This window comes from Rana temporaria, chromosome 2 (assembly GCF_905171775.1).
Source record: "Rana temporaria chromosome 2, aRanTem1.1, whole genome shotgun sequence".
NCBI classification, from domain to species: domain Eukaryota; kingdom Metazoa; phylum Chordata; class Amphibia; order Anura; family Ranidae; genus Rana; species Rana temporaria.
The window spans coordinates 209,570,715-209,598,427 of NC_053490.1; the positions used below are offsets into that span (position 1 = coordinate 209,570,715).

General features: G+C 41.7%; 1 protein-coding gene across 3 annotated transcripts in view; it reads right to left on the minus strand.

Annotated features, from left to right (window-relative positions):
- The window catches only part of TMEM131 (transmembrane protein 131), a 227,954-nt gene that overhangs the window by 194,100 nt on the left and 6,141 nt on the right, over positions 1 to 27,713 (minus strand). For all 3 annotated transcript variants that reach the window (XM_040336325.1, XM_040336324.1, XM_040336323.1), the window contains exon 2: positions 4,026 to 4,087. In XM_040336325.1, the coding sequence (XP_040192259.1) occupies positions 4,026 to 4,087 (62 nt within the window). The remainder of the gene's footprint in view (positions 1 to 4,025; positions 4,088 to 27,713) is intronic.

Sequence of the window (27,713 nt, forward strand, 5' to 3'; positions counted from 1 at the left end):
ATGCTTTCATTTTGCGTCTTTTATGCCACGTTTTTCAAGCTAAAAACGTTGACGTTTTTACTGCTCCTATTGTGCATGGAGCCTGAATTTCAATCCATGTATGCTGCACCCTCAATTACTACAAAAAGGATTCAAGGTCCAGCAGAGCACAATAGAATAGATAATTTTTGCTGGAAAGACTGCAGTGGCTGGATACACACACACACGTTATAAAGACAGAGCTATACTATAGGAAAGCAAATTATACAAGCAGCATTGCTGTAGTATTTTTATTTAGCATTGCACCCAAGTGGTAAAAAGGGGGAACTTAAATCATTTGTCTGGATATAAATTAGAATGGATTAATACATTTGGATTGATACGTAGGTCATTAGCCCCCGTTCACACCGGTGCAACTTGTCATGCGATAGGACAGGTCCAAATCGCATGACAAGTCAAACCCTTTTGTCGGCATTGGAACTGTTCAAATCTGCGCAACGCTGACTTTGCGGTGGCATGCAATGTGTAAGGTAGTTCCTGCACTAATTTTGGCGATTTCAGGTGCGACTTGCATAGACCTTTGTGCATGAAGTCGCACAATGTCGCATCTAAAGTCGCATTGACATGCAGCTTTTAAATCGTGCAATTTCAAGTCAAGTTGCACGATTTCAAAGTCGGATTTGGTGTGAACCAGGGCTTCCACATACATAAATATTAAAGACTGCCGATTATATGGCAAATAAAAATCTGTGTGATCACAGTAAATGTTTTGCAAATTTATATATACTTACCTAGGTGGATGCAGCATCGGTCCAAATTCTGCATCTGCCCCACGCCAGCTTTAACACTGAGAACCGAGTAATAAAACACCACCGATTGCTCGGTTCTCACTGTCCCTGAGCAGAGAGCTGGTCACTGTCAGTCATCGGTTCTCCGGTCTGCCCATGTGCTCACTGGAGCACTGGGCTGTAGGGGGGGCAGGAGCAGCCAGCTCAAGCACTCAGCGGCTCATTAAGAGGTTGAGCCGGGTGCCGGTCCAGGCATGTGAGGGATTCAGACTTCTGTGACCTTGCCCAAGCCTGGAAGGGCTGCGTGACGTCAGCCCACTGTCAGCTGAAAGCAGAAGTGAGTGAGTGAATAACTTGTATAGCGCTACAAATGCAAACTGAATCGCCTCAAGGCGCTTGGTATCCATTTCCTTCCTTATCCTTCAGAAGAGGTGGGTCTTGAGTTTTTTTCCGAAGGCCCGATGATTTTCTTCCATTCGAATTTTAGTTGGTAGCGCATTCCACAGCCAGGGTCCTTGGACTGCGAATCTTTGTGCTTTTTTAGATTTGTCGTTTGCCTTTAAATTTGTACAGCCAAATGAGCTTTGGCTCGTTTGTTGATCCTTAATTGGATGGACTGCCAAACTAAAAAAGTACCATCTCTAGGCTTTAACGATATGCGCTACACCCACACCCAGCACTTGAGAGCAAAGTCTGAAGACACTTGTCAATATACTATACCACAACTCAATAGATAATTTAGATAACATAAAAGGTCTAGTTTGGGTTAACAAAAGGACAAAAATTATGATGTGAATGATATTGCCAGGAATGCATATTATCTATACGCATATCTTCCTTGTTTATTACCATGCACAGTTAACTCCTTGCAAACTTAAAAAAAAAAAAAAAAAAAACAACATGATAAGATACTAGGAATAAAGTACAAAGCCACAGACCATATATTACCTTCATTCATTCCAGGAAAAAAAAAATATTTTGTGTTACTATTCTGGCTCGATCATATTTGTGTATTATCACAAAATGCAAAGCATTGTGTGTACTATAGTGCTGTGTGTTGCCAAAAAATAGAACAGGAGGGGGGGGGCGGGGAGAGAGAACCCTAAAAGGGGGATTTCCACTTTAGGGACACATACACACACCACAATGTTATTCATAACCAAATATGTTGCCTGGCAGAAATTACATCTCATTAGCAATAAGTGTCAGCATGAAATAGAATTTTACCAGTTGATTAATACTTTTGAATTTCATATGGCCACAAATAAATACAAATATGTGTTGGCAAAGGTGCAAAAAAAAAAATAATAATTAGTGAGCATCAATGAACATAATCTTTCCTGCATTATGGTCTCGGTTTGCTCCTCTTCATACTTTGCATGCATGCTGTGGCCCCATTCGCTCCTACTGGCAGCTGCTCACATGGTGAGCTCCAGCAATCTCTCTTACACATAGAAATGCATGCACACTATGAATATGAGCCAGCCAGGACGCATAGTATCATAAGAGCTGCACACAGGGGGGTTAAATGCAATTTCAAAACGTGATGTACTGTAAACTGAGTATGCATGTTCAATGATAGACTGTGTCCATGGCTCCTTTTGATTTGTGAAAGTCAAATTTTCCCATAGAGTTTGAAAAAACTCAATACCTTTTGAACTGCAAACTGAGGGCTCAGATTTCAGACAGGAAAAGCTATGATTTTATTCTTCTATACAAGGCAATATAAAATAACACAAGGCAATTTAGTCTGAAAGCGTGTTTATGCCATCTCCAACATGGCAGCTCTGCAATTTGGGCTTTTGGCTGTAGATTAAAGATTTTAGTTAGCTTGATTTGAAGTGGAACTAAACCTTCTTATAGACAGAGGGCAGTGCTATCTTAGCTTCCATTCAGATGTGCAGTTGCCATGGTGGAGTAAATATGACCATATATTATGCCAGTTCTTTGAAGGCTTGAAAATTTGGTTGGGAGCCGACATAAGCAAACTGAAAATGGTGACAGTTATTACCAAAGGAATGCTTTAAGTGTAGCACACCCCGAGCATGTTCTATTAGGCAGAATGTAAATGAAGACCCTGCAGAAAACAGCACAGGAATGTTTGATTTAGGATTTAGCAACATAGCCAACATCAAGCTTTTGATATCACTACGAATATTATTTACTAAGAACAAAAGCCGATTTCAAAACAGATGAACAAATGGCTGCCTATGGCGCAAGTTGTATAACCAACAAGCAGTATTGATTACTTTATGCTGTCCATTTAGATCCTATTATGAGAAACCAGTTTATCAAGAAATCAATCGCTACTTTAGCGATTAATCACAACCGATTTTATTAGTGGGTCTTAACTACTCATAAGGTTCATATTGCTTAGGCCATATTCTGACTTTTGGACTTTCCCCAATTCCCCTAACCTGAGAGTGAAGTTAGAACACTGGATCTAAACACTTAACTTGTACTGAAGCCGATCAGCATAACACACATACTATAGTTTTAGGAAACCCTGCAAACACTCCAAACGTTAATAACATTTTTATGCATCAAGATAAATGCAGGTTAAGCTCTGCTTCCAAACTCGGTCATTTTAGTGGATATCTACCGTATTTATCGGCGTATACCACGCACTATTTTGCCCTGAAAATCAGGGCAAAATCGTGGGTGCGCGATATATGCCGATACCCGCTTTCCCGCCATGAGTTTGAATACTGCGCCCGCATATAGCGAGCGCAGTACACTCGTGAATCTTCGGCCAGTCTCGGCGCCTCTCATACTGACGTCCTGAGCGTACAGGACGTCAGTGCGAGAGGCGCCCGAGCCTGCCCGAAGATTCACGAGTGTACTGCGCTCGCTATATGCGGGCGCAGTATTCAAAGTCGTGGCGGGAAACGAGCGGGAGGACGCCGCCGAAGATGGACGCCGGACCCGCCGAAGATGGACACCGGACCCGCCGAAGAGGACACCCGACGAGGCCGCAGAAGGACGCCGGACCCGACGAGGCCGCAGATGGACGCCGCGCAAGACATCAAAACTGTAAGTACAAAACAAAAAAATCTTTTTTTCCCACAGGATTGGGGGCCACTTTGGGGGTGCGCGGTATACGCCAGAGCGCGTTATACCGCGATAAATACGGTACTTCAACGAGGCGTGCGGTATTCTTACCTAAAGAGTCTCATGCTATAGAATATAAACACTGTAGTGATTTTAAGGAATATCTTATACTTTTTTTTTTTTTATTATTTTCTTGTTGGAAATTACCTCTAAAAGGCCTCCTTCATCGAATCGAAGCACTTCAATAACATTGTCAGACTGGATGAAAGCTGAAATTGAAAAAAAAAAAGTGAACATTTTATTTAACCGCATAAAAGCAGATACAAAAAAAACCCTAAAGGGAAATTACAGTATTAAAAGATTTTAGATACAATTTAACATGAGATCAAACACATTTATGGCAATTTTTTCGAAATACAGCTTTTACTCATATGTACGTGGACATAGGCATAATGTAAGTTGTTTTCCATACTTACTACTGCAGCATAAGGATTGTGCTCCATGGTATATCCAACCACAATGTAAGTCAACATTGACAATTCTTTAAACCCCCCCCCAGAAAAATTCAACCGTCACCCTACCTTTGTAACATTTTTTTTTTGGTGAGCAAAACACACACTTTACAAAAGTTACTCTATAAACCACAGCTTATGAACCTGAACAATATGAAAGGTTAATTGCTTTCGCAAAAGCCTTTCAAACTATGCCTACACAAACTGAAAGCTCTATTCAGGAAGCTAGCTACATGGGACGCCATAAGAATGCAATATTTTTAAACAACATTTAAAATGAAACCTGTCACAGCCAAGGCAACTCAAAACATATTGGGGGACACACACACACACACACACACACACACACACACACACACACACAAACAGCATTGATTACCTTCACAGACCTTTTTTTTTTTTTTCGAAATGACCAGTGGACCCAGAGATATTGTCAGCTGACAATTCCTGGAAAATATTTATATCTCCCCTCATATCAGCAATCCCTACTATGCAGTCCCATCCAGAGCCACACAGCATTGCACCAAAAACAAACCCTGCAGAGTCATCTTCATCCTGCCATGCATGTTACAGCCCAATTAATAGGGAATCGTACTAGGAGACCTCCAGCGGTGCTGCAGAATACAGTTCTCTCCACAGGGGTAAATGAGACCGCGACTTGCATGCCAGGTGCATACTTACCTCCAACCTATATCCCACCAAAATATTGAAATCCTTTGTAGGAATTTTTCTCCTGCTACGTAGCTTCTCAGGCTGGGAAGACAGACCCATTGAAGTTATAGGAATCTACCAAGCAGGCACCACCAGGGCAGACACAATTTTCCCCAACATGGAGGCAAGTATGCATCTGTGGGGAAGTATTTTAGATTCAGTAGAGGGGGGCAAAAAGTACTTCAAGTTTCAACCTTCCTAAAGATATTGGGTAGTGAGGCCACCTAAAAAGTAAATAGAATCAGAGTGGGAAGTAGCATGGCCAAGCCTGACTTTTTCAGGAAAAGTCATATGTTGCATATGACCTCAGCTGCTTATATCTACATTCTTTTGACATGTGGATTTCACAAGGTAACCTCTATTTATGCATTTTTTTTATTTTTATCAAATATTTAGTTTGTCCAGGTTTACGACAGGTTTACCAAAACAAATATTTTTTTCTGATATAATCATGTCACCCAGTCATACATATTTTAGCAGAAGTTAGCCATTTGGATTAGGGCATGTTTTCCATTTAATTAGGTATACAGAACAGCCGTGCTTAAGCTGATGAGGCACAGCAGAGCAAAAACAGTAATGCCTTAATGTGGTGTCCTGTACCAAGGGGCACAGCAGATAAAGTCCTTTAAACATTTCCAAGTAAAAATATTGCTTTGACTCATCTTTACAAAACAGGTTGTTGCAACATCTAGTAGCAAACAAGATGGAGAGGTACGTAGATCTATAGGATGTTACTTGGAGATGAGGTGGACATAAGAATCAGCTTCAGCCTATACATAACACACACACACACACACACACACACACACACACACGAAACCAAGTGGTTTTGTGGAGTTCACTAGAATGAGGTTTTAGCTCTTGCACATTCACCACATGGGAGTGCGTCATTTCACAAATGTAATGGGCTTGTTTAAAAGCTTTCACATATAGCTCTCATCACGTCCCCTTGTAGTTTTAGATCCATACAGAAACTTACTCTTCAAGCAGTTTCAATAGTATCAGACAGACGGCAGCAAGACATGCAAAACATAAAAAACGCACACACACACACACACCAGATCAATGAAAATGTACTTGTTAGGAAACCCATACACCACCACCACCGACTGTTGTCTAAGGTACTGTCACAGTGAGGCGCACGATTTGCAGTTGTTCCATCTATGCAAGGAAATGTCTAGATCATTTTTCATCCAATCATATGTTATTAAATCGACACATGCTTTTATCTCATTGAACGTTTTAATTATTTGACTGTTCTTTCAAGACTGTCCTGATCAGTGTTTTCAATTGTGTTTGCTCCCGAATGTTTTTACTTGTATTTCAATGTATGGCTGTGGTTTAGCCTAACAATACATGTTATTGTCCATGAAAACATAAATCAGGAATACACCCCGATGTCAGCCTTATCTTGGGGGAAGCAGATGTGATCGACTCTGAAAAATTCATCCCGGCGAATGTCATTTTCCCCACAGAAAAAATGTACCCGTTATCTGCTGCTACCCACAAGGTGACCAAAGCATGCAGATTTGTGTTGGTAAATACTCGAAAAAAAATCCTTTGAGCATCTTTATTCAACCATCCTCAGATGTCAAAGCATCTTGTCTTTGGAGTGTGGGAGAGAAGTGGAGTCCCTGGAGGAAACTCAAGCAAGCACAGGGGGAATATGCAAACTCCAGACCAGGTAGCGTCCTGGTTGGGATTCAAACCATGGACTCTAGTGCTCCCCTCAGCAACTTTGCTGTCCATGGTTCTAATTCTTGTAAAATATTAAAAGCAAGGAAAAAAAAAAATGTATTAAAGTACATATTAAAAAGTAAGGAAGGTAAACATAAGTGCCACAAATCAAAGTGTACCCTGTAAAAGAAGATTTATAATTACCAGAATGGTGTCCTAGATCTTTGCTGTCTTGCAGATCCCTGGCCACTGTTAGGCATTTGAAACACACAGTAGTGTTGTAAACTAACACCCTGCTGCGTGCGGTTATTCCTTTCTGCTGGCCCCCAAATCTCTACAGGACACAGATTAGGTATTCAATACATTTTGAAATGTCATATCAGTGGCTGATGAAAATCAGCAATAGGGTGAAGATTTAGGATAACACGTGCCGAAAGATTAGATGGTTATCTTTAACAGCGTGGTCTTTGATGTGGTGCACTTAGGCAAAATGGTCACTTAAAGGCATCGTTTAAAATTGGGTTAGATTTAAAATGTAAATATATTAGGTAGCAGTAAAAAAAAAAAAAAAAAAGCACTGTTTCTAGGCTCTACTACAGGTACAAGCATACACATGTGGCATCACTGCAAATGCCAGGATTAAGAGATTTTATTTGGGTTTTTTTGGTGGTAGATTTTTTGTAATAGCAAGAAATATACTGTTACATTTCTTATTTTATTTTTCTTTGATAAATAAAATATTATAACAATTATTATAATATCAATGTCAGGGCTGGGCTCAGCCCTTCCTTCTCTGTGCGGGCAGCTCAGCTGTCAGCCAATTGCCAGCTCCCATCTCTCCACCGTGATCCACCCGTTGATCCTGCTCGTCAGCTCTGCCTACTTAAAGCCTTCCAGTTAATTTGCTCTTTGCCTTCGCCTGTGTTAACATCACAAGAGACTTTCTCCTGTGTTCCTGTTGAAGACCTGCTTGTCTGACGTTCCCTCTGGCTACAGATCCTGCTTGCTGTACTACTACCACCTTAATTGCTGGCTCTTGGACATTGGCTTGACCGACTACCCTATTCGGTTACTGAACTTTGGCTATGTTTTGACTACACTTACTCCGTTTACCTTTTTATTATTAAACAAGTGTGATTTAACTGTACTTCTGTCTCGGTCTAATTCATGGTTTCCGACAATTATTATAAAATCAATTATAAATAATAAAAAATAAAAAAAACACACAATAACCAATGTTGTAAAGCAGGGGAGGCACATTCATTAAGCGATCCCCCCCTAGCAGATGGAACACCATCAGTAAAGGACCTGGATGGGGAGATTTAGATGAGTATACAGGCATACCCCGCTTTAAGTACACTCACTTTACATACACTCGCGAGTAAGGACATACCTGCGAGTGTATGTAAAGTGTCTCACAAGTACTGTACAGACATTTTGCAGCCACAGTAGAAGGAGCTGAAGCTCCGTGAGCATACCCCACCCTGTTCCAGTGTCCCCCTGACACCCCCACTACAGCCCCTGAGACCTAAACTACAGCTCTTGACACCCCCACTACAGTCCCGGACCCCCCACTACACCCTAGAAGTGAAAAAGGGTATTGTTTCACTTTAAGTACATTTTCGTTTTACATACATGCTCTGGTCCCGTTGTGTACTTAAAAGTGGGGTATGCCTGTAATTGACCTTACCAGGTGAGGAAAAGCCAAGAGCTGGCAGGATGGGTTAGAGGGGGTAGAAAGTTTAGGATGGGGAAAGTATAGATTTTGCCCAGAGTTGAGCTTTAAAATTCTAGGTGATTTTAATCTTTAAGCCCTAGTTTAATAAGGGATTTCAAATGTGTACCTAGTTGTTCACATGGAGTTTATCTTTAACCTCGAGACTCCAATGTTTGGAAACTTAACTGAATTTCCAGAGATCAGCAAAGATAAAATCTGTGCAGGAGTGCACAGCTCATCTGTGGGCTGATCGGTAGGTAGATGTTAAAGAGTATAGTTAGCATGGATTTACTGTGCTACCAAAAATAGCTTTTTTTAAGCAAATCAATCACTATAAAAATTATTGTTTCCATTCGTGGCTAAAAAGGAACAAGAAACTGCTGCTAAAATAAACTTTATGGAAGTGAAAAACTTAAATTTGAGCATCAAGCAATAAGCATATGTTTTTAATGTTATGTTTCTCTTGCTTGGCCTAATCAGAACACACACTTCTTAAGTGTACCTTTGACATTTTACTTGCCTGCCAGCCATGCCCTGGCTCTACTGCCTGCACATCAGCATAAACTTAAAAGGTGAAAAAAAAAATCAGATACTTCGATATTTTAAAGCTGAACTTTAAGAGAATACTCTTGCAGTACCCCTCTTATCCCGCACTAAAGTATAAAACGTTGGTAAAGTCTAGGGGGAATTATCTGTAATTCTTGCCTTCTTCGTTGCCCCCAGACATTTGGCACTCTCCTCACATACAATACAGGACTGCTGATCCTGCATTGTATGCAGAACTTTAGAGAGCAACTGCTTTACAGAACGCCAAAGAGAAATGGCGTCAGGAGACCAGTTACACAACATACCGAAATCTTGCCAGGGCAAGGCGTAAGGCAAGTATTAGGGCTTATTCTTCTACCCCTAGATTTAGGAAGTCTTTAACCCTTGCAATGTGAAAGAGGCCCAATTCAAGGAATGTTTCCTTTAATCCCCAAGTAGGGGTTTAAGAAAGGTGTTGGTAATAATAATATGTTTACAGCTGCATGCACTACTGGCCAACAATCACGTTCTGCCAAGGTAGATTTGCACTGATATTTACATAAGAAAGTCATTAAAAAATGTCTGTTCCATCCCTGCTGGTATGAGGCAAGAGCAAATAGATGGATCATCAACAGACTTGATGAGGCCATCACTATCCAGTCATTGGGGCAGGGGAGTTGCCATAAAAGTGATTTTTTTAGGCGTGATGTGTGTGTGTGTGTGTGTGTGTGTGTGTGTGTGTGTGTGTGTGTGTGTGTGTGTGTGTGAGAAAGAAAAAAAAAAAAAGGGGGAGAGAAAACAAGTTAGGTTATATACTTACCTGCTCTGTGCAGCAGTTTTGCACAGGGCAGCCCGGATCCTCCTTCTCGGGTCCCTCTTCGCTGTTCCTGGCCCCCCCCCCCTCGTGTTGAGTGCCCCCACATCAAGCAGCTTGCTATGGGTGCACCTGGGCCGAGCTGCAGCCCCTTCTCTCTTGATTGGCTCACTGATTGACAGCCGCAGGATCCAATGGCACCCGCTGCTGTGTCTCAGCCAATCCGGAAGAGAGCCCCAGAAATCACAGGAGAGAGATGGGGGGGCTCAGGTAAGTATTAGGGGGTGCTGGGAGGTCTGCTTCACACAGAAGGCTTGTTATCCTAATGCATAGAATGAAAAAGATAAAATTCCATCTGACTTCACAACTCTTAAGTGTGTGTTGCTTAAAGTGCTTCTAAGAACAAAAATCAAATATATTGCAGATTTCCAGCTCATAGATTTGATGGCTGCATTTTTATATGTTCAGCTAAAGTGATGCAACCAGAATAATAGGACTTATTCCAGTAAGAATGGCATTGCTCTAACTCATAATAAAACAGAGTTGTAACTCTTTGGTTAAAATAATTCGTTTAGCATGTGCTTCTGTTTTTTTTCTATCCTACTGAACTATGACCGAAGGGTTAAGCCACTAACATACTCTCAAGGAAATATGCCAGAAATGTACTGGAGTAAATCTTAGAAAAAGGAAAAAACACAAGGAATGAATTGCTGCATTAAGAAAATGTATGCTCACTTTAGCTGTGACTGTTTTGTATGTCTGCCAGAATCACTGACTAAAAGGGCAGAGGTGGATGCCCTTATAAGTGAGTAATGACATCTTAACTGCAACCTGAACACAGCTCCCTGTTAGAAGGCTCACCTGCCACGTATGCAATCACTGTCATCAGTTAGGCACTTTAAACTGTTGCAACTGTCCAGAAATCAGTTAACAGACCAAATTAGGGGCAGAACAGAAAATACTGTATAAATTAGTCCCTAAACAAATCCACAGGTATGATTACGGCAATTGTCAAATATTTAGTTGTATAAATACAACCGCAGTTACTGTTCTATTAGGGCCAGTTCACATCAGAAAACGCACAGAAACACAATGTGCATTTCTGTGCGGTGCGATTTCAGCCCATTCATTTTGAATGGACTGAATTTGCACAACAAAAAGTAGTGCATTAGCTACTTTTGGAAACTCACTTCAACCGCATTGCATGGTAATTCTGTAACATGCGATTCAGTGCAGGCAAATGCACTGCATTTGGGGTGTCATTAATTTAATATGGACAACCACTGCAGTGCGTTTTAAATTTGGTGCAAGAAATGCACACGGAACGTGGGTTTCCCACAACGCATTCTGGTGTGAACTGGCCTAAAGACCCCTTTCACACGGAGGCAAAAGTAGTGCCTGTAAACTGCAACCCATTCATTACAATGGGTGCTTTCACACCCAGGCGGTGTGCATGCAAGACGTTAGAAAAAGTCCTGCAAGCAGCATCTTTGGGGTGGTTCGGGAGCACTGTATACAGTCAAAAGGGTTAAAAGTGCCTCGCTATTGGCCGAAAAGCGGCACAAAAGCCCTGCTTAAAGCGGGGTTTCCGGGTATAATTTTTTTTGCAAGCTAAAATTAATCACATTAAATAGTCCCTAAAACATTAATAGCTCCCCAATCGTTCCAGAAATCATTGCAAACACTTGCCTTATATCCTCCAGCTCATGTTGTTGCCGTATCCATCATATGTGTGGGCATGTGAAGCCCAGTTCCTTTTTCTTCCTAATTTTCAGGGAGAGGTGCATGCTGGGCGATTTTTAGGCACAGTAATGCCCAGAGACTCCTGGGAAAAGTGTGTCATCATTTCCCAGGAGGCAATGGGGTCTTAGGACAGGAAGTTGAACCACCTAGAACCAGGCAGATTACGAATTCTGCCTAGTAACAGCCAGATGGGAGAAAAAAAAAAAAAAACCCGGACCATTATGCAGTAGGGTTGTCCCGATACCGATACTAGTATCGGTACCGATACTGAGCATTTGCGCGGGTATTTCTTGCGCAAATGCTCCCGATGCTTCCCCGCCCGCGAGCGGGTGGAGAGGGGGCGGAGAGCAGGCGGAGCAGAGCAGTCCTCGGGTATGGAGGAGAGGAGACCTGCTGCCGCCTAGTCCCCAAAGTGAAAGCCAAGCCCCCCCGCCACCATCTAGTTGATTAGCGCACGGGGAACATAACAGCTTTCATTTGAATAGCTGTGTGTTCCCCGCCACGCCATGTATAGCCCCTCCCCCTTGTCTGGGCACTTTGACATATCACCCGTCCCAGGATTGGACGGGTGATCTGTCTATCAAAGTGCCTGAGCAAGAGGGGAGTGTCTATACATGACGAGGCGCGGAACACACGGCTATTCAAATGAAAGCGGTTATGTTCCCCGAGCGCTAATCAACTAGACGGCAGCGGCGGGGGGGCTTGGCTTTCTCTTTGGGGACACAAGGCTGCATTTAACAAAAAAAAAGTATCGGCATCGGCGAGTACATGAAAAAAGTATCGGTACTTGTACTCGGTCCTAAAAAAGTGGTATCGGGACAACCCTATTATGCAGGTTAAGGACCTTGCCCCTTTTTGCGATTCGGCACTGCGTGGCTTTAACCGACAATTGCGCGGTCGTGCGACGTGGCTCCCAAACAAAATTGGTGTCCTTTTTTTTCCCCCACAAATAGCTTTCTTTTGGTGGTATTAGATCACCTCTGTGGTTTTTATTTTTTGCGCTATAAACAAAAATAGAGCGACAATTGTGGACGGCTTAAAGAGACATGTACAGGTACGCGATTGTGAAAAAATAAAAATTTAAATATCTGCGCCAACTACAAAATGTTACAAAAGAGCAATAAGCTGCTAGCACAATATGTGGATCAAAACACACAAAAAATAAAAATTCAATAGTGCAGTGCTGAGATGATAATGAATAAGTAGTGTCCAAAATGAGTATAATCTTCAAAGTGTTGAAGCGAAAAACCTCCACCAAGATTTCAGTGTGCAAATAAAGACACACCACACCCTGTGCAGTCAAACTGCTTACCAGAGAGACATCATAGGCATGTCGATTTTAGATAATGCAGGGGTCAATGGCAGTCACACCTCCACTTGGACATATAGATGTAAAACCACAAACATCAGGGATAAGGAAGCGTCCAATACTCAGAAGGATCCAAAGATATATTGTGCGTTCATCAGCAAAGGGATAACCATAAAATGCAGAGAGGAGACGACAATAGTGAAGCCCGCAAGTATAAGCAACACGCAATTTATTGTATTGTACTTACAAACAAGGGCAGGTTAACAGGCATCAAGAAAAACATATAAAGGGTTCCATAGATCATAGCGTACTTGTGTCAGGCCAGCCTTACATGTTTCATCCAAGAAGGATTTCATCAGAGGCGTCAGATCTTGGATGAAACATGTAAGGCTGGCCTGACACAAGTACGCTATGATCTATGGAACCCTTTATATGGTTTTTCTTGATGCCCGTTAACCTGCCCATGTTTGTAAGTACAATACAATAAATTGCGTGTTGCTTATACTTGCGGGCTTCACTATTGTCGTCTCCTCTCTGCATTTTATGGTTATCCCTTTGCTGATGAACGCACAATATATCTTTGGATCCTTCTGAGTATTGGACGCTTCCTTATCCCTGATGTTTGTGGTTTTACATCTATATGTCCAAGTGGAGGTGTGACTGCCATTGACCCCTGCATTATCTAAAATCGACATGCCTATGATGTCTCTCTGGTAAGCAGTTTGACTGCACAGGGTGTGGCGTGTCTTTATTTTATTTGATTTTGAAGATTATACTCATTTTGGACACTACTTATTCATTATCATCTCAGCGCTGCACTATTGAATTTTTATTAGGTACGTGATTGTGCCCAGCCGTGCCATTCTGCCGACGTATATCGGCGTGAAGGGGTCCGTTAAAGGCAAGCTGTTAATAGAAAGTTCATTTTTAGGGTGGAACTCCGCTTTAAACAGCGGTAAAGCACCACTAAAAACGAGCTGTACTTCGCCGGACAGCCGGCGCTTTCAGTGTGAAAGCAGCCTTAGTATCACTGTGAGAACAATTTTCTATATAAACCAAAAAAAGTAACATTAGCAGAACTTTCAACACAAAACAAAAATAAAATTTAAACAATCAAAATGTACTTGACATTCCTGAGCTCCTTGATTAACAGACATTTGACCAAAACCAATTAGAGCAAATAGGAGGCTCAAGTTACCTAGATTCCAGCATATTTATAGACCGCATGCACACTAGCTCTTTGGCCATTTAATGCATCAAATCCCGGCTTTTTCAAGCACCCAGAAGGCACAGACGCAGCGTTCAACACTGCTGCCAACAATCTGTCAAAAGACTATCAGGCTAAATTATGCATCGGCTTGATGCTGTACCATGTGATACTGCCATTTAGGGCCCTTTGCCCTGGAACCCAAAATGCCTGCACTCCAGGCATATGTCCCTACATACAGCCATAAACATTAGAACCAGCGTAGCATCCAGCTGCCATGTATTTCACTTTGTCATGTTGTCAGGTTTTGACAGGCTGCTAACAGCGAAGCTGGACGCTGCACCTGTGCGCCTCAGGTGCCAGAAAATGCTAGGATGTGATGCACATTGGCCAAAGTGCTAGTTTGCATTAAAAGGGTAACTCCACTTTCGTGAATTTTTTATATATATATATATATATATATATATATATATATATATATATATATATATATATATATATATATATATATATATATATATATATATATATATATATTTATTTATATTAGAGTGCATATAATTGAGGCACTAATCATATTGCAATAGATTATTAAAAAATAACCTTTCCTTTCCAATCTGCAGTCAATGTAATTTTCTGAGAATACATTGCACTATGGATACCTGAAGCTGTTCTGTACACAGAGTGTGTACTGACCACCCCCAGAAACATTTCCTGCTTGTGTGATTGGCTCACAAATTTTCCCAGAAGTCTGCCTAAAATACAAATCAGATTTCAGGCATCCCTTGCAACAAAATTATAGAGAGAGACTTTCAAAAAAAGGAACACATCTAAAGGGATGTAGGCCCAGAATATTTCCTCATTAGTGCCCTTAGCTCCACAGCTGACAGCCAATTATGAAACCACTCCCATTAGACCCACTCGGTACAGAGGCACAGACAAACACACATGGATTTCTTCATTTGGGCAGGGTCACAAAAAATGAAGGGGGTGGGGGATGTTGGGTGATTAATATTGGGTAAAAATTAAGATTATTGGCTGAAAGCGGGAGTTTAACAGTAGATTGATGCTCATTTTGTCAAGGGGAATCGGGTGTTTTTTTTTTAAATCGAAGCAGTACTTAGTACTCAGGTTTTTGGGTGAACTTCCACTTTAAAGCAGTATTAAACTCAAAAGTAAAACGTATTGCAGCCTACCAATTCTTAGGCTGTATTAGTTTCTTTTTCAGACTCTTGTGATCCAGCCAGTAAATCCAATTTTCCATACTGTCTACCAGATGTATTGGTCTACAGAGACAAACCATTTAAACACTAACCGGAATACTTAAAATTATCAGCTTTTATGTCAGACGTAGCGACCGAATATCGCCGCTAAAAATAGCGGTGCTTTACCGCTGACACACCAACCGCCCCAGTGTGAAAAAATTCACCATAAACCGGCCATGAGCAGGTGCTCCTCGCAAGATTTGACAGAGGAGTAAAGAATTAGCAGAAGAGTTGTCCAAGAGCCAAGGACCACTTGTGGAGAGCTTCGGAAAAAACTGAAATTAACAGGTACAATTGTTTAAAAGAAAATAAAGTAACTCAACCGCCATGGCCTGTATGCACGCTCACCACTCCATGGCTTGTCAAAGGTCGCAGCACATCACCCCAAAAACTCCATACCAACAGTGAAGTTTGTAGGTGGGAACATCATGGTGTGCGGCTGTTTTTCAGCATACGGTACTGGCAAACTTTATATCCTTGAAAGAAACATGAATGGATAAAATGTACCAAGACATTCTTGATAAAAATCTGCCGCCATCTACCAGGATGATGAAGATAAAAGGAGGGTGGACATTTCAGAAAAACAATGATCCCAAAGCCAAGGGAAACTCAATTGGTTTCACAGAAAATAAAGCTGCTAGAATGCCCAGCCAATCACCTGACTTAAATCCAAAAGAAAAATCGATGGAAATAACCAAATCAGAGTTCATAGAAGAGGCTGTGGGCATTCAATACTTTCCCCCTGTGTCATTCAATTTTATTACACGTAACTTCATTTCTGAACTTATTTGTTTTGGTTTCTTTGTATGTATGGATTGTTACCGACATGAAATGTTCTCGTCAATAGCATCTTTAGAAATATATTTACCTAGAAAAATTGTGACGTGTTCAATACTTATTTTACTCGCTATATGCACATCTAACCGATTACAAGAGAGGCACATGGAACAATTATAAATTTGCTCCACATATTTAGTGAACGCAAATAAGACATGGACAGAGCTGTTAGACTGCAAGGTGGATATAAATCAATGATTTAAAAATAAACACACTAAAAAAAAAAAAAAAAAAAAAAAAATAGCTAAAAAGATAGTTTTATATTAGTTTATTCAGCATGAAATGGAGCATGAGGCTGTATATTCTGCAATATTTACATTTTTGGTAAACTCAGTCAATGAATCCAAGCTGAGATTACATGCACTGTATTGATATATTTACACAATTTCACAGTAACCATGAGATAAAACAAAGTTCAGGAATATTCCTTCATCCCATAGTTTTTGCATATCTATGTAAACTAGAAACTGTACGGTTGAATCAGTTCTGATATCGCCGTTTTAGTAACCCGACAGCTTATTATTCGAAATAGAATCTTTAACATTTGCAAACAAAATGGTTTCCTAACTACCAGCAAGAATAAGTCCTCACATTTAAAGAGCACCTGTCATTTCAGATCCATCATGGCAGCGCCCGTTAGCAGGCATGCGGCCACGTCCCTCACCTTGTTGTGTCACTGGCGTATTAAAGTGAATGGGACTGTTGGTGAGTCAACAGCTGGTCAGAAGAGGAGCCGCTGCGGGACAGAGATGACAGTTGCACTTTAAAAAATATTTAAATCAAGCCTTTTTACTAGTGATTTAAATAGATTTAATTTAAATCAAATCCACCCTGAGGCTCAAATAAAAATAAGTGCTGAGGACAGCCATAAAGACTCTTTGTACCTATCTGAAGGACAGGGTGAAGTTCCGCCCATGCCTTCCCATTCTCCAGGGGTGAGGGCAAACCTTTCATGCAAAGAAGGTATTTGAGCAGGCCCAGAGGGTTTTTTTTTTTTTTTTTTTTTTTTTAAATCAGAGATGTTTATTGAGAGAAACAAAAATTTTTTTCTTAAACAGAAAAGAAAATCACAGCAAGTACACAGCTCATAGACACATTACCGAAACATTCTGCCAGTGCAAATGACAGTTCACACACAAAGTACAGCAGACTCCCATATAACATAAGACCTCAGTCCGAGACAACTGTTTAGAAGGCACTAGCCCCACTGGAGTACCCACATCCCCCAAATGCCAAACACAGCATAGCTCCAATGAATCAACCTCCCCACTTTCTGACTGCCCCCTATGGCTGACTACCCCCCGGCCCAGAGGGTTTAGAGTTGGAGGGTCTGCAACAAGGTAAAAGGACCTGCAGTAGATGACACCTCGAGAGGAGGAACAGATCAAATCCTTATGGAAGGGGAGGTTCCTTCAATAGGGAAGCATGATTGAGCATAGTAGGGTAGGAAACCCCTTATCTCCAGCAGCCACCTCAATGTACTCCTCGGGGGAATTTCCAAAAGGTCATGAGTAAAAGGCACCTTTCACAAGGGTGGTCCACCAACTAAGCTTTATGCCCACGTGCTTCCATGCCTGTAGTCTGTCACTGCTTCCTCTGCAGGGTACTCATAGAATGGATGTGGGACTGAGTGAGATCAGAGTGTGTCTCACACCACAATAACCTAGGTGGCAACTGAGATTCTGTTAAAAATCTAATTTGGCAGGGGCCAGTGATTTTAGTACCACTTAAAGAACCTTTACCTTTTTTGTGTTTCATTTTAAATCGGAGGTGCACCAAAGAAAAAAAAATGAATTAAAATGCCAGCAGCTACAAATACTGCAGCTGCTTACTTTTAATAAATGGATACCTACCTGTCCAGGGTGCCCGCGACGTCAGAAGCTAATCGCTCGGCTCTCGGCTGCCCCCGCCGCCATCCTCGGTGAGGGAATCAGGAAGTGAAGTGTTGGCTTCACTTCCCGAGTTCCCCACTGCACATGCGTGAGTCGCGCTGTGCGTCCTAACTGGTCCCTGCTGTGTTCTGGGATCTGTGGGTTTCCCAGAAGACAGGGGGGCCTGGAAGTGGGTGCAAATACCTGTATTATGCGACACTGGAGGGGGGTCCGAAAAGCAGAGATTCCATTTGTGTGTGGACCTCCGCTTTAAGTAGCATATCTGGGGGGGATGCACAGATCCTGCCTGTGTAAAAACAATGCAAGACAGATTTGTGTATAGCTTCCTCAGATGGAACAATCTTTCCTACACAAGATTGTTCCCTTAACAGTAACAAAGTAAAAAAAGACTAAAATATATGTAATTTGTGTTTTATTAAAAAAAAAAAAAAAAAAAAAATCTGTATCACATGACTACAAAAGTATTGAAGTGATGCTTCCTGGTACAAAAACCAAGCATGCTGTTTGAGTTTACATTTTTTTTTCTTCATTTATAATGACCTGTATGGCGGGAAAAAATAGCTCACATACAGCAGAGAAGGATATGAAGCATGTACCGAATTCAAAAGAACGGCAACACTGCTAAAGGCTGACCCATAAGATCCCGTTCAAAATTCAAATCACAGTACATCAAACCATTACACTAAGGCCCCATACACACGAGAGGATTTATTCGCGGATACGGTCCACCGGACCGTTTCCGCCGATAAATCCTCTCGAGGATTTTGATCCGATGGAGTGTACTCACCATCGGATCGAAATCCGCGCCGAAATCCCATCGCGATGACGTGTCGCGCCGTCGCCGCGATGATGACGCGGCGACGTGCGCGACGCTGTCATATAAGGAATTCCACGCATGCGTCGAATCATTACGACGCATGCGGGGGATTGATTCGGACGGATTGATCCGGTGAGTCTGTACAGACCAGCGGATCAATCCGTTTGGATGGATTCAAGCGGATAGATTTGAAAGCATGTCTTCAAATTGTTATCCGCTGGAAATCCATCCCAGGGGATAAAAATCTGCGGAAACAGATCCGCTGGATCGTACACACCAGTGGATCTATCCGCTGGAGCCGGTCCGCGGATCAATTCCAGCGGATGGATCCTCTCGTGTGTATGGGGCCTAATGCAAGTAATAACAGGGAATATTTAACACCATTCACATACACAGGAAGATCTTGACTAGTGGCGATGTCATAAGGCTAAATAAAAAGTATAGCCTGCACATCCAGCTTTTGTCAGTCGAAATGCTGGAAATCGGCTGTCGAAAGCACCATACCAACGATTGGAAAATCGGCAGAGGGCTCGTCGGCCGAAATTTTTCTTCCGATTTTTCGTATCGTGTGTAGAGCCTTTAGATAGGAAGTAAAAAAAAGAAGCTGCTTATGGACTGATCCACACGTACACCATTAATCTTTCACAGGATACATCATATCAGCATACAAAAATATACACCGTCTGCACAGTTTTCCAATGAGCCCTGAAGATGAGAGAGAAGTTAACATACAGCAACACAAGCTCTAGTAACACAAGTTCTTGGAAAGCAATGTTTACAGCTCACATGAAGACCGGGCATATCATTCACAGCCACGGATGAAAGACGAAAGTCCACATCACACCAAGGCATGTTTAGGTCTTGACAAGCATAGTAGCACTTTACAAGGCTAAACATTTTATGATCATCAAACCTCACTGTATTCAATGTTTCAGGCCTGTAATGTAAATGCGTGGCTGAATGCTTACTTAGTATGTGTACATTTTTTTTATCCATTTAAAAGGTTATATATTCTAGAGTCTCTTAATTCTCTTCATGAATCAACGCATTAAAGTGGATCTTCAGTCATTTTTTCATCTTTCCATCTATTAAATCTTCTGCCCTTGTTTGAACTGGATAGTAAAACATTTTTTCTGCCAGTAAATACCTTATACAGCCCACTTCCTGTTTCTTGTCTGGTAAAAAGCCTAGACTTATCACATCATGCACAGCTCTCTCACACTTGAAAGTTTGTCAGTAAGGGGGGGGGGGATGAGTCACAGGAGGGCCAAGGAGAGCTGCAGGTGTCTAAAAGTAGGAAGTGAACAGGCAGCAGCTCCAGCTGCCCAGTTAAAATGGCTGCAGCCAGACTCAGTGGAGGGAGATTTCTGCAGCATATTTGGCAAGTACAGAATCACAGTATATATAAAATTTGCAAAGTGGTTGGAGGGAAGCTTTAGAATGGCAAAGACGTTTTAATACAAATTATGTGAGCAGACTGCAGTTCCTCTTTAACCACTTCAATACAGGGCACTTTCACCCCCTACCTGCCCAGACCAAATTTTTAGTTTTCAGCGCTGTCGCACTTTTAATGACAATTGCGCGGTCATGCAACACTGTACCCAAATTAATGATTTTTATGCCCCCCCACACACACAAATAGAGCTTTCTTTTGGTGGTATTTGATCACCTCTGCGGTTTTATTTTTTGTGCTATAAACAAAAGAGCGACAATAACCCCCCCACACACACACACAAATATTTTTAACTTTTTGCTATAATAAATATCACAATTAAAAAAAAAAATTCCCCCTCAGTTTAGACCGATATGTATTCTACATATTTTTGGTGTAAAAAGAAAACCAACACACGCAATAAGCGTATATTGATTGGTTTGCGCAAAAGTTATAGAGTCTACAAATTAGGGGATAGATTTATGGCATTTTTTTTTTTTTACAATAGTAATGGCGGCGATCTGCGTTAATTGTGACTGACATATGGGACACTTGACACATTTTTGGGACCATTCACATTTATACAGCGACCAGTGCTATAAAAATGCATTGATTACTGTGTAAATGTGACTGACAGGGAAGGAATTAACACTAGGGGATGATCAAGGGGTTAATTGTGTTGCCTGGGAAGTGATTCTAACTGTAGGGGGCGGGAACAAGACCATTTGGTTTTCCTCTGTACTAGGATCCACGGTCCTGCTGTGTTAACGGGCAATCGCGGGTGCCCAGTGGCCGCCGAGCCCTGAGCGTCGCGTGCATCCCCTAGACGGCCGGGAAGCCCAGGGCGTCATATGACGCTCGCCCAAGATGGGAGATCCCTCCTGCGGACGTCATGGGAAGTTGTTAAAGTATAACTAAAAGGCAAATATTTTTATTTATTTTTTGTTTAGGGGAGAGTAGCAATGGATTATAACGCCTGTCAGTTTTTATTGCCGTCTGTGCCACGGTTGAGTAGATTCACTCTCTAGGTCTCCTGTTTACCATTATACTTCTGTGATGTACATCTCAGTTCCATAGCGCCTCTGCTGCCAGGCCGCAGAGGAGACAAGTAATGTCAGCGGTGCGGCGACGGGGGAGAGAGATGACGTCATCTCTCATTGCCGGTGCCGCTGTTCAGTCCTTACTTACAGGGCCGCGAAGGCTGCTCTACACGGGGGTGAAGCCACGACCCAGAAGAGAGAATGACGTCATCTCTCACCGCCCGCCCTCTCTCCCTCGCATGTATTTCACCTGCAGATATTTTACCACGCCAAGGAGAGGCTGACAGCGTTGTGCCTGGCTGCAAGTACTCTACAGCCATGTTACATGTGAATGAATTAATGACAAACTGCTATTTTTTGGGTGGCAGCCAAGTAACTGTGGCAATCTCCATGATGCTAGCAGGCATAGTGGTGAGTGACATCCTCACCTGGTGGCAGGCATAGTGGCGAGTGACATCCTCACCTGGTGGCAGGCATAGTGGCGAGTGACATCCTCACCTGGTGGCAGGCATAGTGGCGAGTGACATCCTCACCTGGTGGCAGGCATAGTGGCGAGTGACATCCTCACCTGGTGGCAGGCATAGTGGCGAGTGACATCCTCACCTGGTGGCAGGCATAGTGGCGAGTGACATCCTCACCTGGTGGCAGGCATAGTGGCGAGTGACATCCTCACCTGGTGGCAGGTGATTTGGCAAGTGACAAGCGATGGTTGCAAGCGACGCTCTCAAGGCTCCCACTGATTCATTATGGTGAGTTGAACCATTTTATATATTACAATGTAATGATAGAAATAATGCGTTTCAATCATCCTGACACCATAATAACCATGGTGCCGGGATGATTGAAGCACCAACACCAGCCATTGCCCTGACAAATTATAAAAGATGAGGTTGCATCAAGTAAATAGATCAAACTTTATTTCCATGTTATATATATAGCATAAACATGCAAGTCCCTAAAGGACACAAGTAAAATGAATGGAAAATATTTCTACTGTATATCATATCAAATGATTCAGAGAATCTGGAGACATCTCTGTGAGCAAGGGACAAGGCCAAAACATAATATCAGATGCCCGATTTTCAGGCTCTCAGACGGCACTGCATTAAAAACTGGTATGATTCAGTGAAGGACGTCTCTATATGGGCTCAGGAATACTTCCAGAAGTCAATGTCTGAACACTGTTCACCATGCTATTCAAATGAAAAATACAGCCCCCCAATTATGCAAATAAGCAGCCAGATCTGAACATGATCTAGAAACGCTGCTATCTTCTTTGGGCCAAAGCTCATTTAAAATGGTGTGTTGCAAAGTGGAAAACTTTTCTGTTGTCAGACGAATCAAAATTGGATTTTTTTTTGGCAACCATGGGCACCACATCCTCCTTCTGAGACAAACCTTCTGGCTTGTCAGCGCTCAATTCAAAAGCCTGCATTGTGTATGGAATGGGAAACTTGCACATCTGGAAAGGCACCATCAATGCTGAAAGATATATCCAGGTATTAGAGCATCATATGTTCCCATCTAGACGACATCTTTCAGGAAAGGCCTTGCATATTTCAGCAGGACAATGCTAAACTGCATCTATGACAACAGCATGGCTTCCAAATAGAAGAGTCCAGGTGCTTTACTGGCCTGCCTGCAGTCCAGACCTTTCACCATTTGAAACTATCTGGTGCATCTTGGGGAAAAAAATACAACAAGGAAGACCCAGGACTGTTGAGCAGTTCGAGTTCTATATCAAAAATAAATGGGACAACATTCCTCTCCCAGAACTCCAGCAACTGGTCTCCTCAGTTCCCAGACATTTAGTGTGTTAACAGAAGAGGGGATGCTACACCGTGCTAAACATGGACCTGCAACAACTTTTTTTCTTGAGAACCATTGCTGCAATCTCAAAATTGCCTTTTTTGTTCTTTTTATTGCAAATAAACTATGGAATTATGAGATTTGGATTATTGCATTCTGTTTTTATGTAGATTTTACACAGTGTCTCAACTTTTTTGGATTTGTAGTTGTATATTCCGCTTATACTACTGACTAGATTGAGATTTTTGTTATTTGAAGTGCTTTTAAAATCGCACCTGGGGGGGGGGGGGGCATTTTAATAAAGAATACAGTGAGCACTAGGTCGGTTGTTTTTTCTCCTATGTCTGGTCCATGATGGTTTGACAAAGTAAGCTGAGGAATTTAACCCATTTGTGGGCTGAAAACCTATAAAGGAGTCTAATCTGTAGGAGGTGAGCAGAATATTTTTATACACAGCTGTGGATTGGATTTAAACTGTTAATTGAACACTTTCCACATTCTTCCCCCCATTGTATGGAAATGGTTTCTTATTTTGTTATATTTCACATACATACGGTTGCACTTATTGGGGATACAAATATTTGTTTGCACTTTTATGCCATATACAACATGAAATCAATGTGTATATATTACCTTATTGGAGCGATTCATCATAGCACTACACTTGTTTTGATTACTTCAAGTGTGAAAAACAAGAGTGCTGGGCTTGATCTTAGAGAAAGGCAGTTAAATATTCTTGTATCTACCAAACATGTAAAATCTTAAAATTATGTGCATCCATGAAATTGCGAAAAATTATGGTACCCAAAAATCTCACTTTAAAAAACACTTTATTGTTCACCAGTTTAGAGTTAACTGTACTTTGTTCCCTGCATCAGCCAGGGAATGACCACCCCAAAATTGCAAGTGAAGAGGTCATCAATGCTTCCCTTCTTAATCCACTGCAGGGGAGTTCGAAGGATTAAAAAGCTTTTCTTTTTCTCTTTTTTTAATGATGTGAACATATGTAATCTGAGGTGTTTAGAATGGCACCTGGAGTCATAACAACTGTGCACCTTGAAATCTGTCTTGCGGCCTGAAAGCAGGTGCCAATGTAAACAGCGACTGGAGACAGTGTTCCACTTTCATAAGATATCATCATTTTGGTAGTTATCCTGTTACAGCACGAGACATTCAAAGTACAAACTTAAGGCTGTACACACAAACGGAATTTCCAAAAGGAATTGTGTGATGGCAGGATGTTGTAATCCAACCGTTTGCATGCTTCATCGGACAATTGTTGTAGAATTTTCCACCAACAAATGTGGGATAGCATGCTTTCAAATTTTCCAACAACAAAATGTGTGATGTTGGATTATCCGATCGTATCTACACAAGTCCATCAGAAAAAAATCCAAAGTACAAACACACATGCTCCGAACCAATGCTAACCATAAAACAACATTAGCAAAGTTCCCCAAAGGGTGGCGCTGAAAAGCTATGTCGTTTTGTTTTTGTTGGCCAACAATTCTTTGCCATTTGTATGCAATACAAGATCATGGCCAATGCCCTTCGCACAAAATTCCATGGCTTTGTCTGATGGAAATCAGAACGTGTGTACGAGGCTTTAAAGTGGAAGTCTATGCAAAAACTAAAATCCCTGCATCTATAGACACCACCGATCCAACACTAACCTACCTAAAGAAAAAATTAGTATACATAACCTATTTCAACCTCCAGCGGCAGAAGTTCTGCAGAGGACATGGCCAACAACGGCTGCGATATGAACGGGAAGCGACATCACCCATAGACTTACTATAGGGCTTCCATTGTCTGTGTCCTCTGCACCCGCCTACACAGCACAGCTACGGCGGACAGTTCAGCATGGGATCCGGTTGGATTGGCTTAAAAAAAAAAAAAGGTACGTATACTGATTTTTTCTTTACAGGGCTAGATCAGTTAGTGTTACTTCGGTGGTGTCCATCTATAGATGCAGGGATTTTAGTTTTTGCATGAACTTCCACTTTAAGGGTACATGCACATGGGAAATATGCCATACATGCATGTGCAGGTAAAAGCAGATGCAAAAAACGCATCTGTGTTTACACAAATACAGGAGTGTACAGCCAATCACTTCTATGTATGCCCCATCTTCAGCACAGCTGTGGCAAAACTGTTTTGCAGTAGGCAGATTTAACTCCTATATACTCTTGTGCACGAGGCCTAAATCTGAACTTCAAGAGAACAAATATACAGATGAAATACATATAAGACCACTGCTTTACCTGGTAAAAGATTTGTATTTCTATTCATCCTGTTCTGAGATTTACACAACTCTGCCACACAGCATTGCATTGTCTAGCAGGAGAGGGACCTGAGCTTTCTCTGCTGCAGTTTTATTATTGACTTTACAGGTCCCCACACTGCACCTAGACAGTGAAGAAATAACCAGCACACCGATGAGGTCATATCTATGCTTTCTCCTCTTATCCCTGTGCCACTTCCTTTTTTCTAAACTCTGCTGCCCGGACTGTACAGTTGTCAAGAGGCCGATACCAAGTAAGTCAAACTCCGTTACTTCCACTGCTTGTATTGACCTGCATATCGGTGCATTAATGGCTGAATTCATTTGTGACCTCTGCAGTTAATCTTTAAATCAAAAAAACTACCATCAGTCCCAACAGCACCTAATCCCAAGTTAGTTGACTTGACATGCACTAGGGGAAAAAAAAAAATGTGTCTTTTTATATGCATTATAAATCGCTTTAGAAAGGAACAGCAATGCATGTCCGAGCATCAAAAAATGCACTACAATACAGGCACATAAGTGTAAACCCAGCCTCAATCTTTAGTTTGTTAGCAGAGGAAGCAAGTTGTAGGCAGGAAATGAAAAAACACACAGCACCAACACCAAATGATCTGTTCTTTTTTTGTGTGTCCATCTATAAAAGTTTTTTTTGTACTGTAGGCCTCTTCCACACGGGGCAGGTTCCGCTGGAGTCTGCTCAGCGAGAAATCTGGCCGCTAAGCAGGCAGATGGCTGGTCTGTGTCCACGCCGCTTATGCGAACACAGCATGCTCTCCTCAATGGGCAATCAGATCTGAACGGACCGCCTGTACGTTTAGACCAGAGTCACCAGACTGCCATCTGATCCACCAGACAGATAGGAAAAAGATCCTCATCTGTCCGTTTTTAGACGACAGGATCGGGATCAGGTGTCAAAAGACACATGTCCGTTGACACCCGCCACTCTATAGAGGAGACTGGAGGGTCTGATCCGGGTGTCTGAAAACCAGGATGGATAAAAAAAAAATACTTTTCTTATTTTTATTTTAAAATCCTTTATCAGATTTTAATAAAATGCTTTTGGAGTAAAAATCTAAAGATAGATTTCCATTTGGTATACATTAAATGATTTAGTTTATTCAGCATGAAATGGAGCTTAGTTATGTAGCATGAGGCTGTATTATGCTGCAATATTTACAATTTTGGTAAACTCATTCAATGAATCCAAGCTGAGCCAACATGCACTGCATTCACACAATTTCACAGTAATCATGAGATAACAAAAAGTTCAGGAATATTTCTTTATCCCATTGTTTTGCAAAACTATGTACACTACAAACTGTATGATCGAATCAGTACGGATATCGCTGTTTTACTAACCGGACAGCTTATTCTAAATAGGAAACCTTCATTTTGTTCACAAATATAAGATTATAACTACCAGAAAGAAGAAGTCCTTACATTTAAAGAGCACCTGTCATTTCAAATCCATCATGGCAGCCCCTGTTAGTGGGCATCCACTCACCTGCTGCCTCCACGTCCCTCACCTTGTTGTGTCACTGCCGCATCACCAGCCGTCCCATTACAGTGAATGGGACTGTCGGCAAGTCAATAGCGGGTCAGAGGAGGAGTCGCTGCAGGACAGAGATGAGTTGCATCTCTTTCAAAATTATAATTGAAATCAAATCCAACCTGCTGAAAACTGACAGGCGGACCTGATCAGTCCACTAGTGGGAAAGGGGCCTTAATCAAGTGGTTGTTTAGGTTGTTTCTCAACTCCAGTCCTTAAAGTGGATGGAAACCCAAAATATATATTTTTTTTATGTCACAATGTAGAGTATAAGATTTCCCATCATCTGTGCCCAGTCTTGCCACACAGAGTTAATGCAGCTCTGAGCAATCCTCTTTTATTGTTCAGTGAAAATTAACAGACTTCCAGATAAAACCCTGTCTAAATAAAAAGTCCTTTCCTCTCTCCTTGCTTTGAGTGACAGGTTATTTACATATCTAGCTTGGACATGTTTATCATAGGTTATGTTAATCATAATATGAGGTGATTCACAGTTCATTGTATATTACCAGGATGTGTTATGTGGGGGAGGGTGGATTTCTTACTTTTTATACTGTGGATCACCTCATATTATGATAAACATGTCCAAGCTAGATATGTAAATAACCTGTCACTCAAAGCAAGGAGAGAGGAAAGGACTTTATTTAGACAGGGTTTTATCTGGAAGTCTGTTAATTTTCACTGAACAATAAAAGAGGATTGCTCAGAGCTGGATTAACTCTGTGTGGCAAGACTGGGCACAGATGATAGAA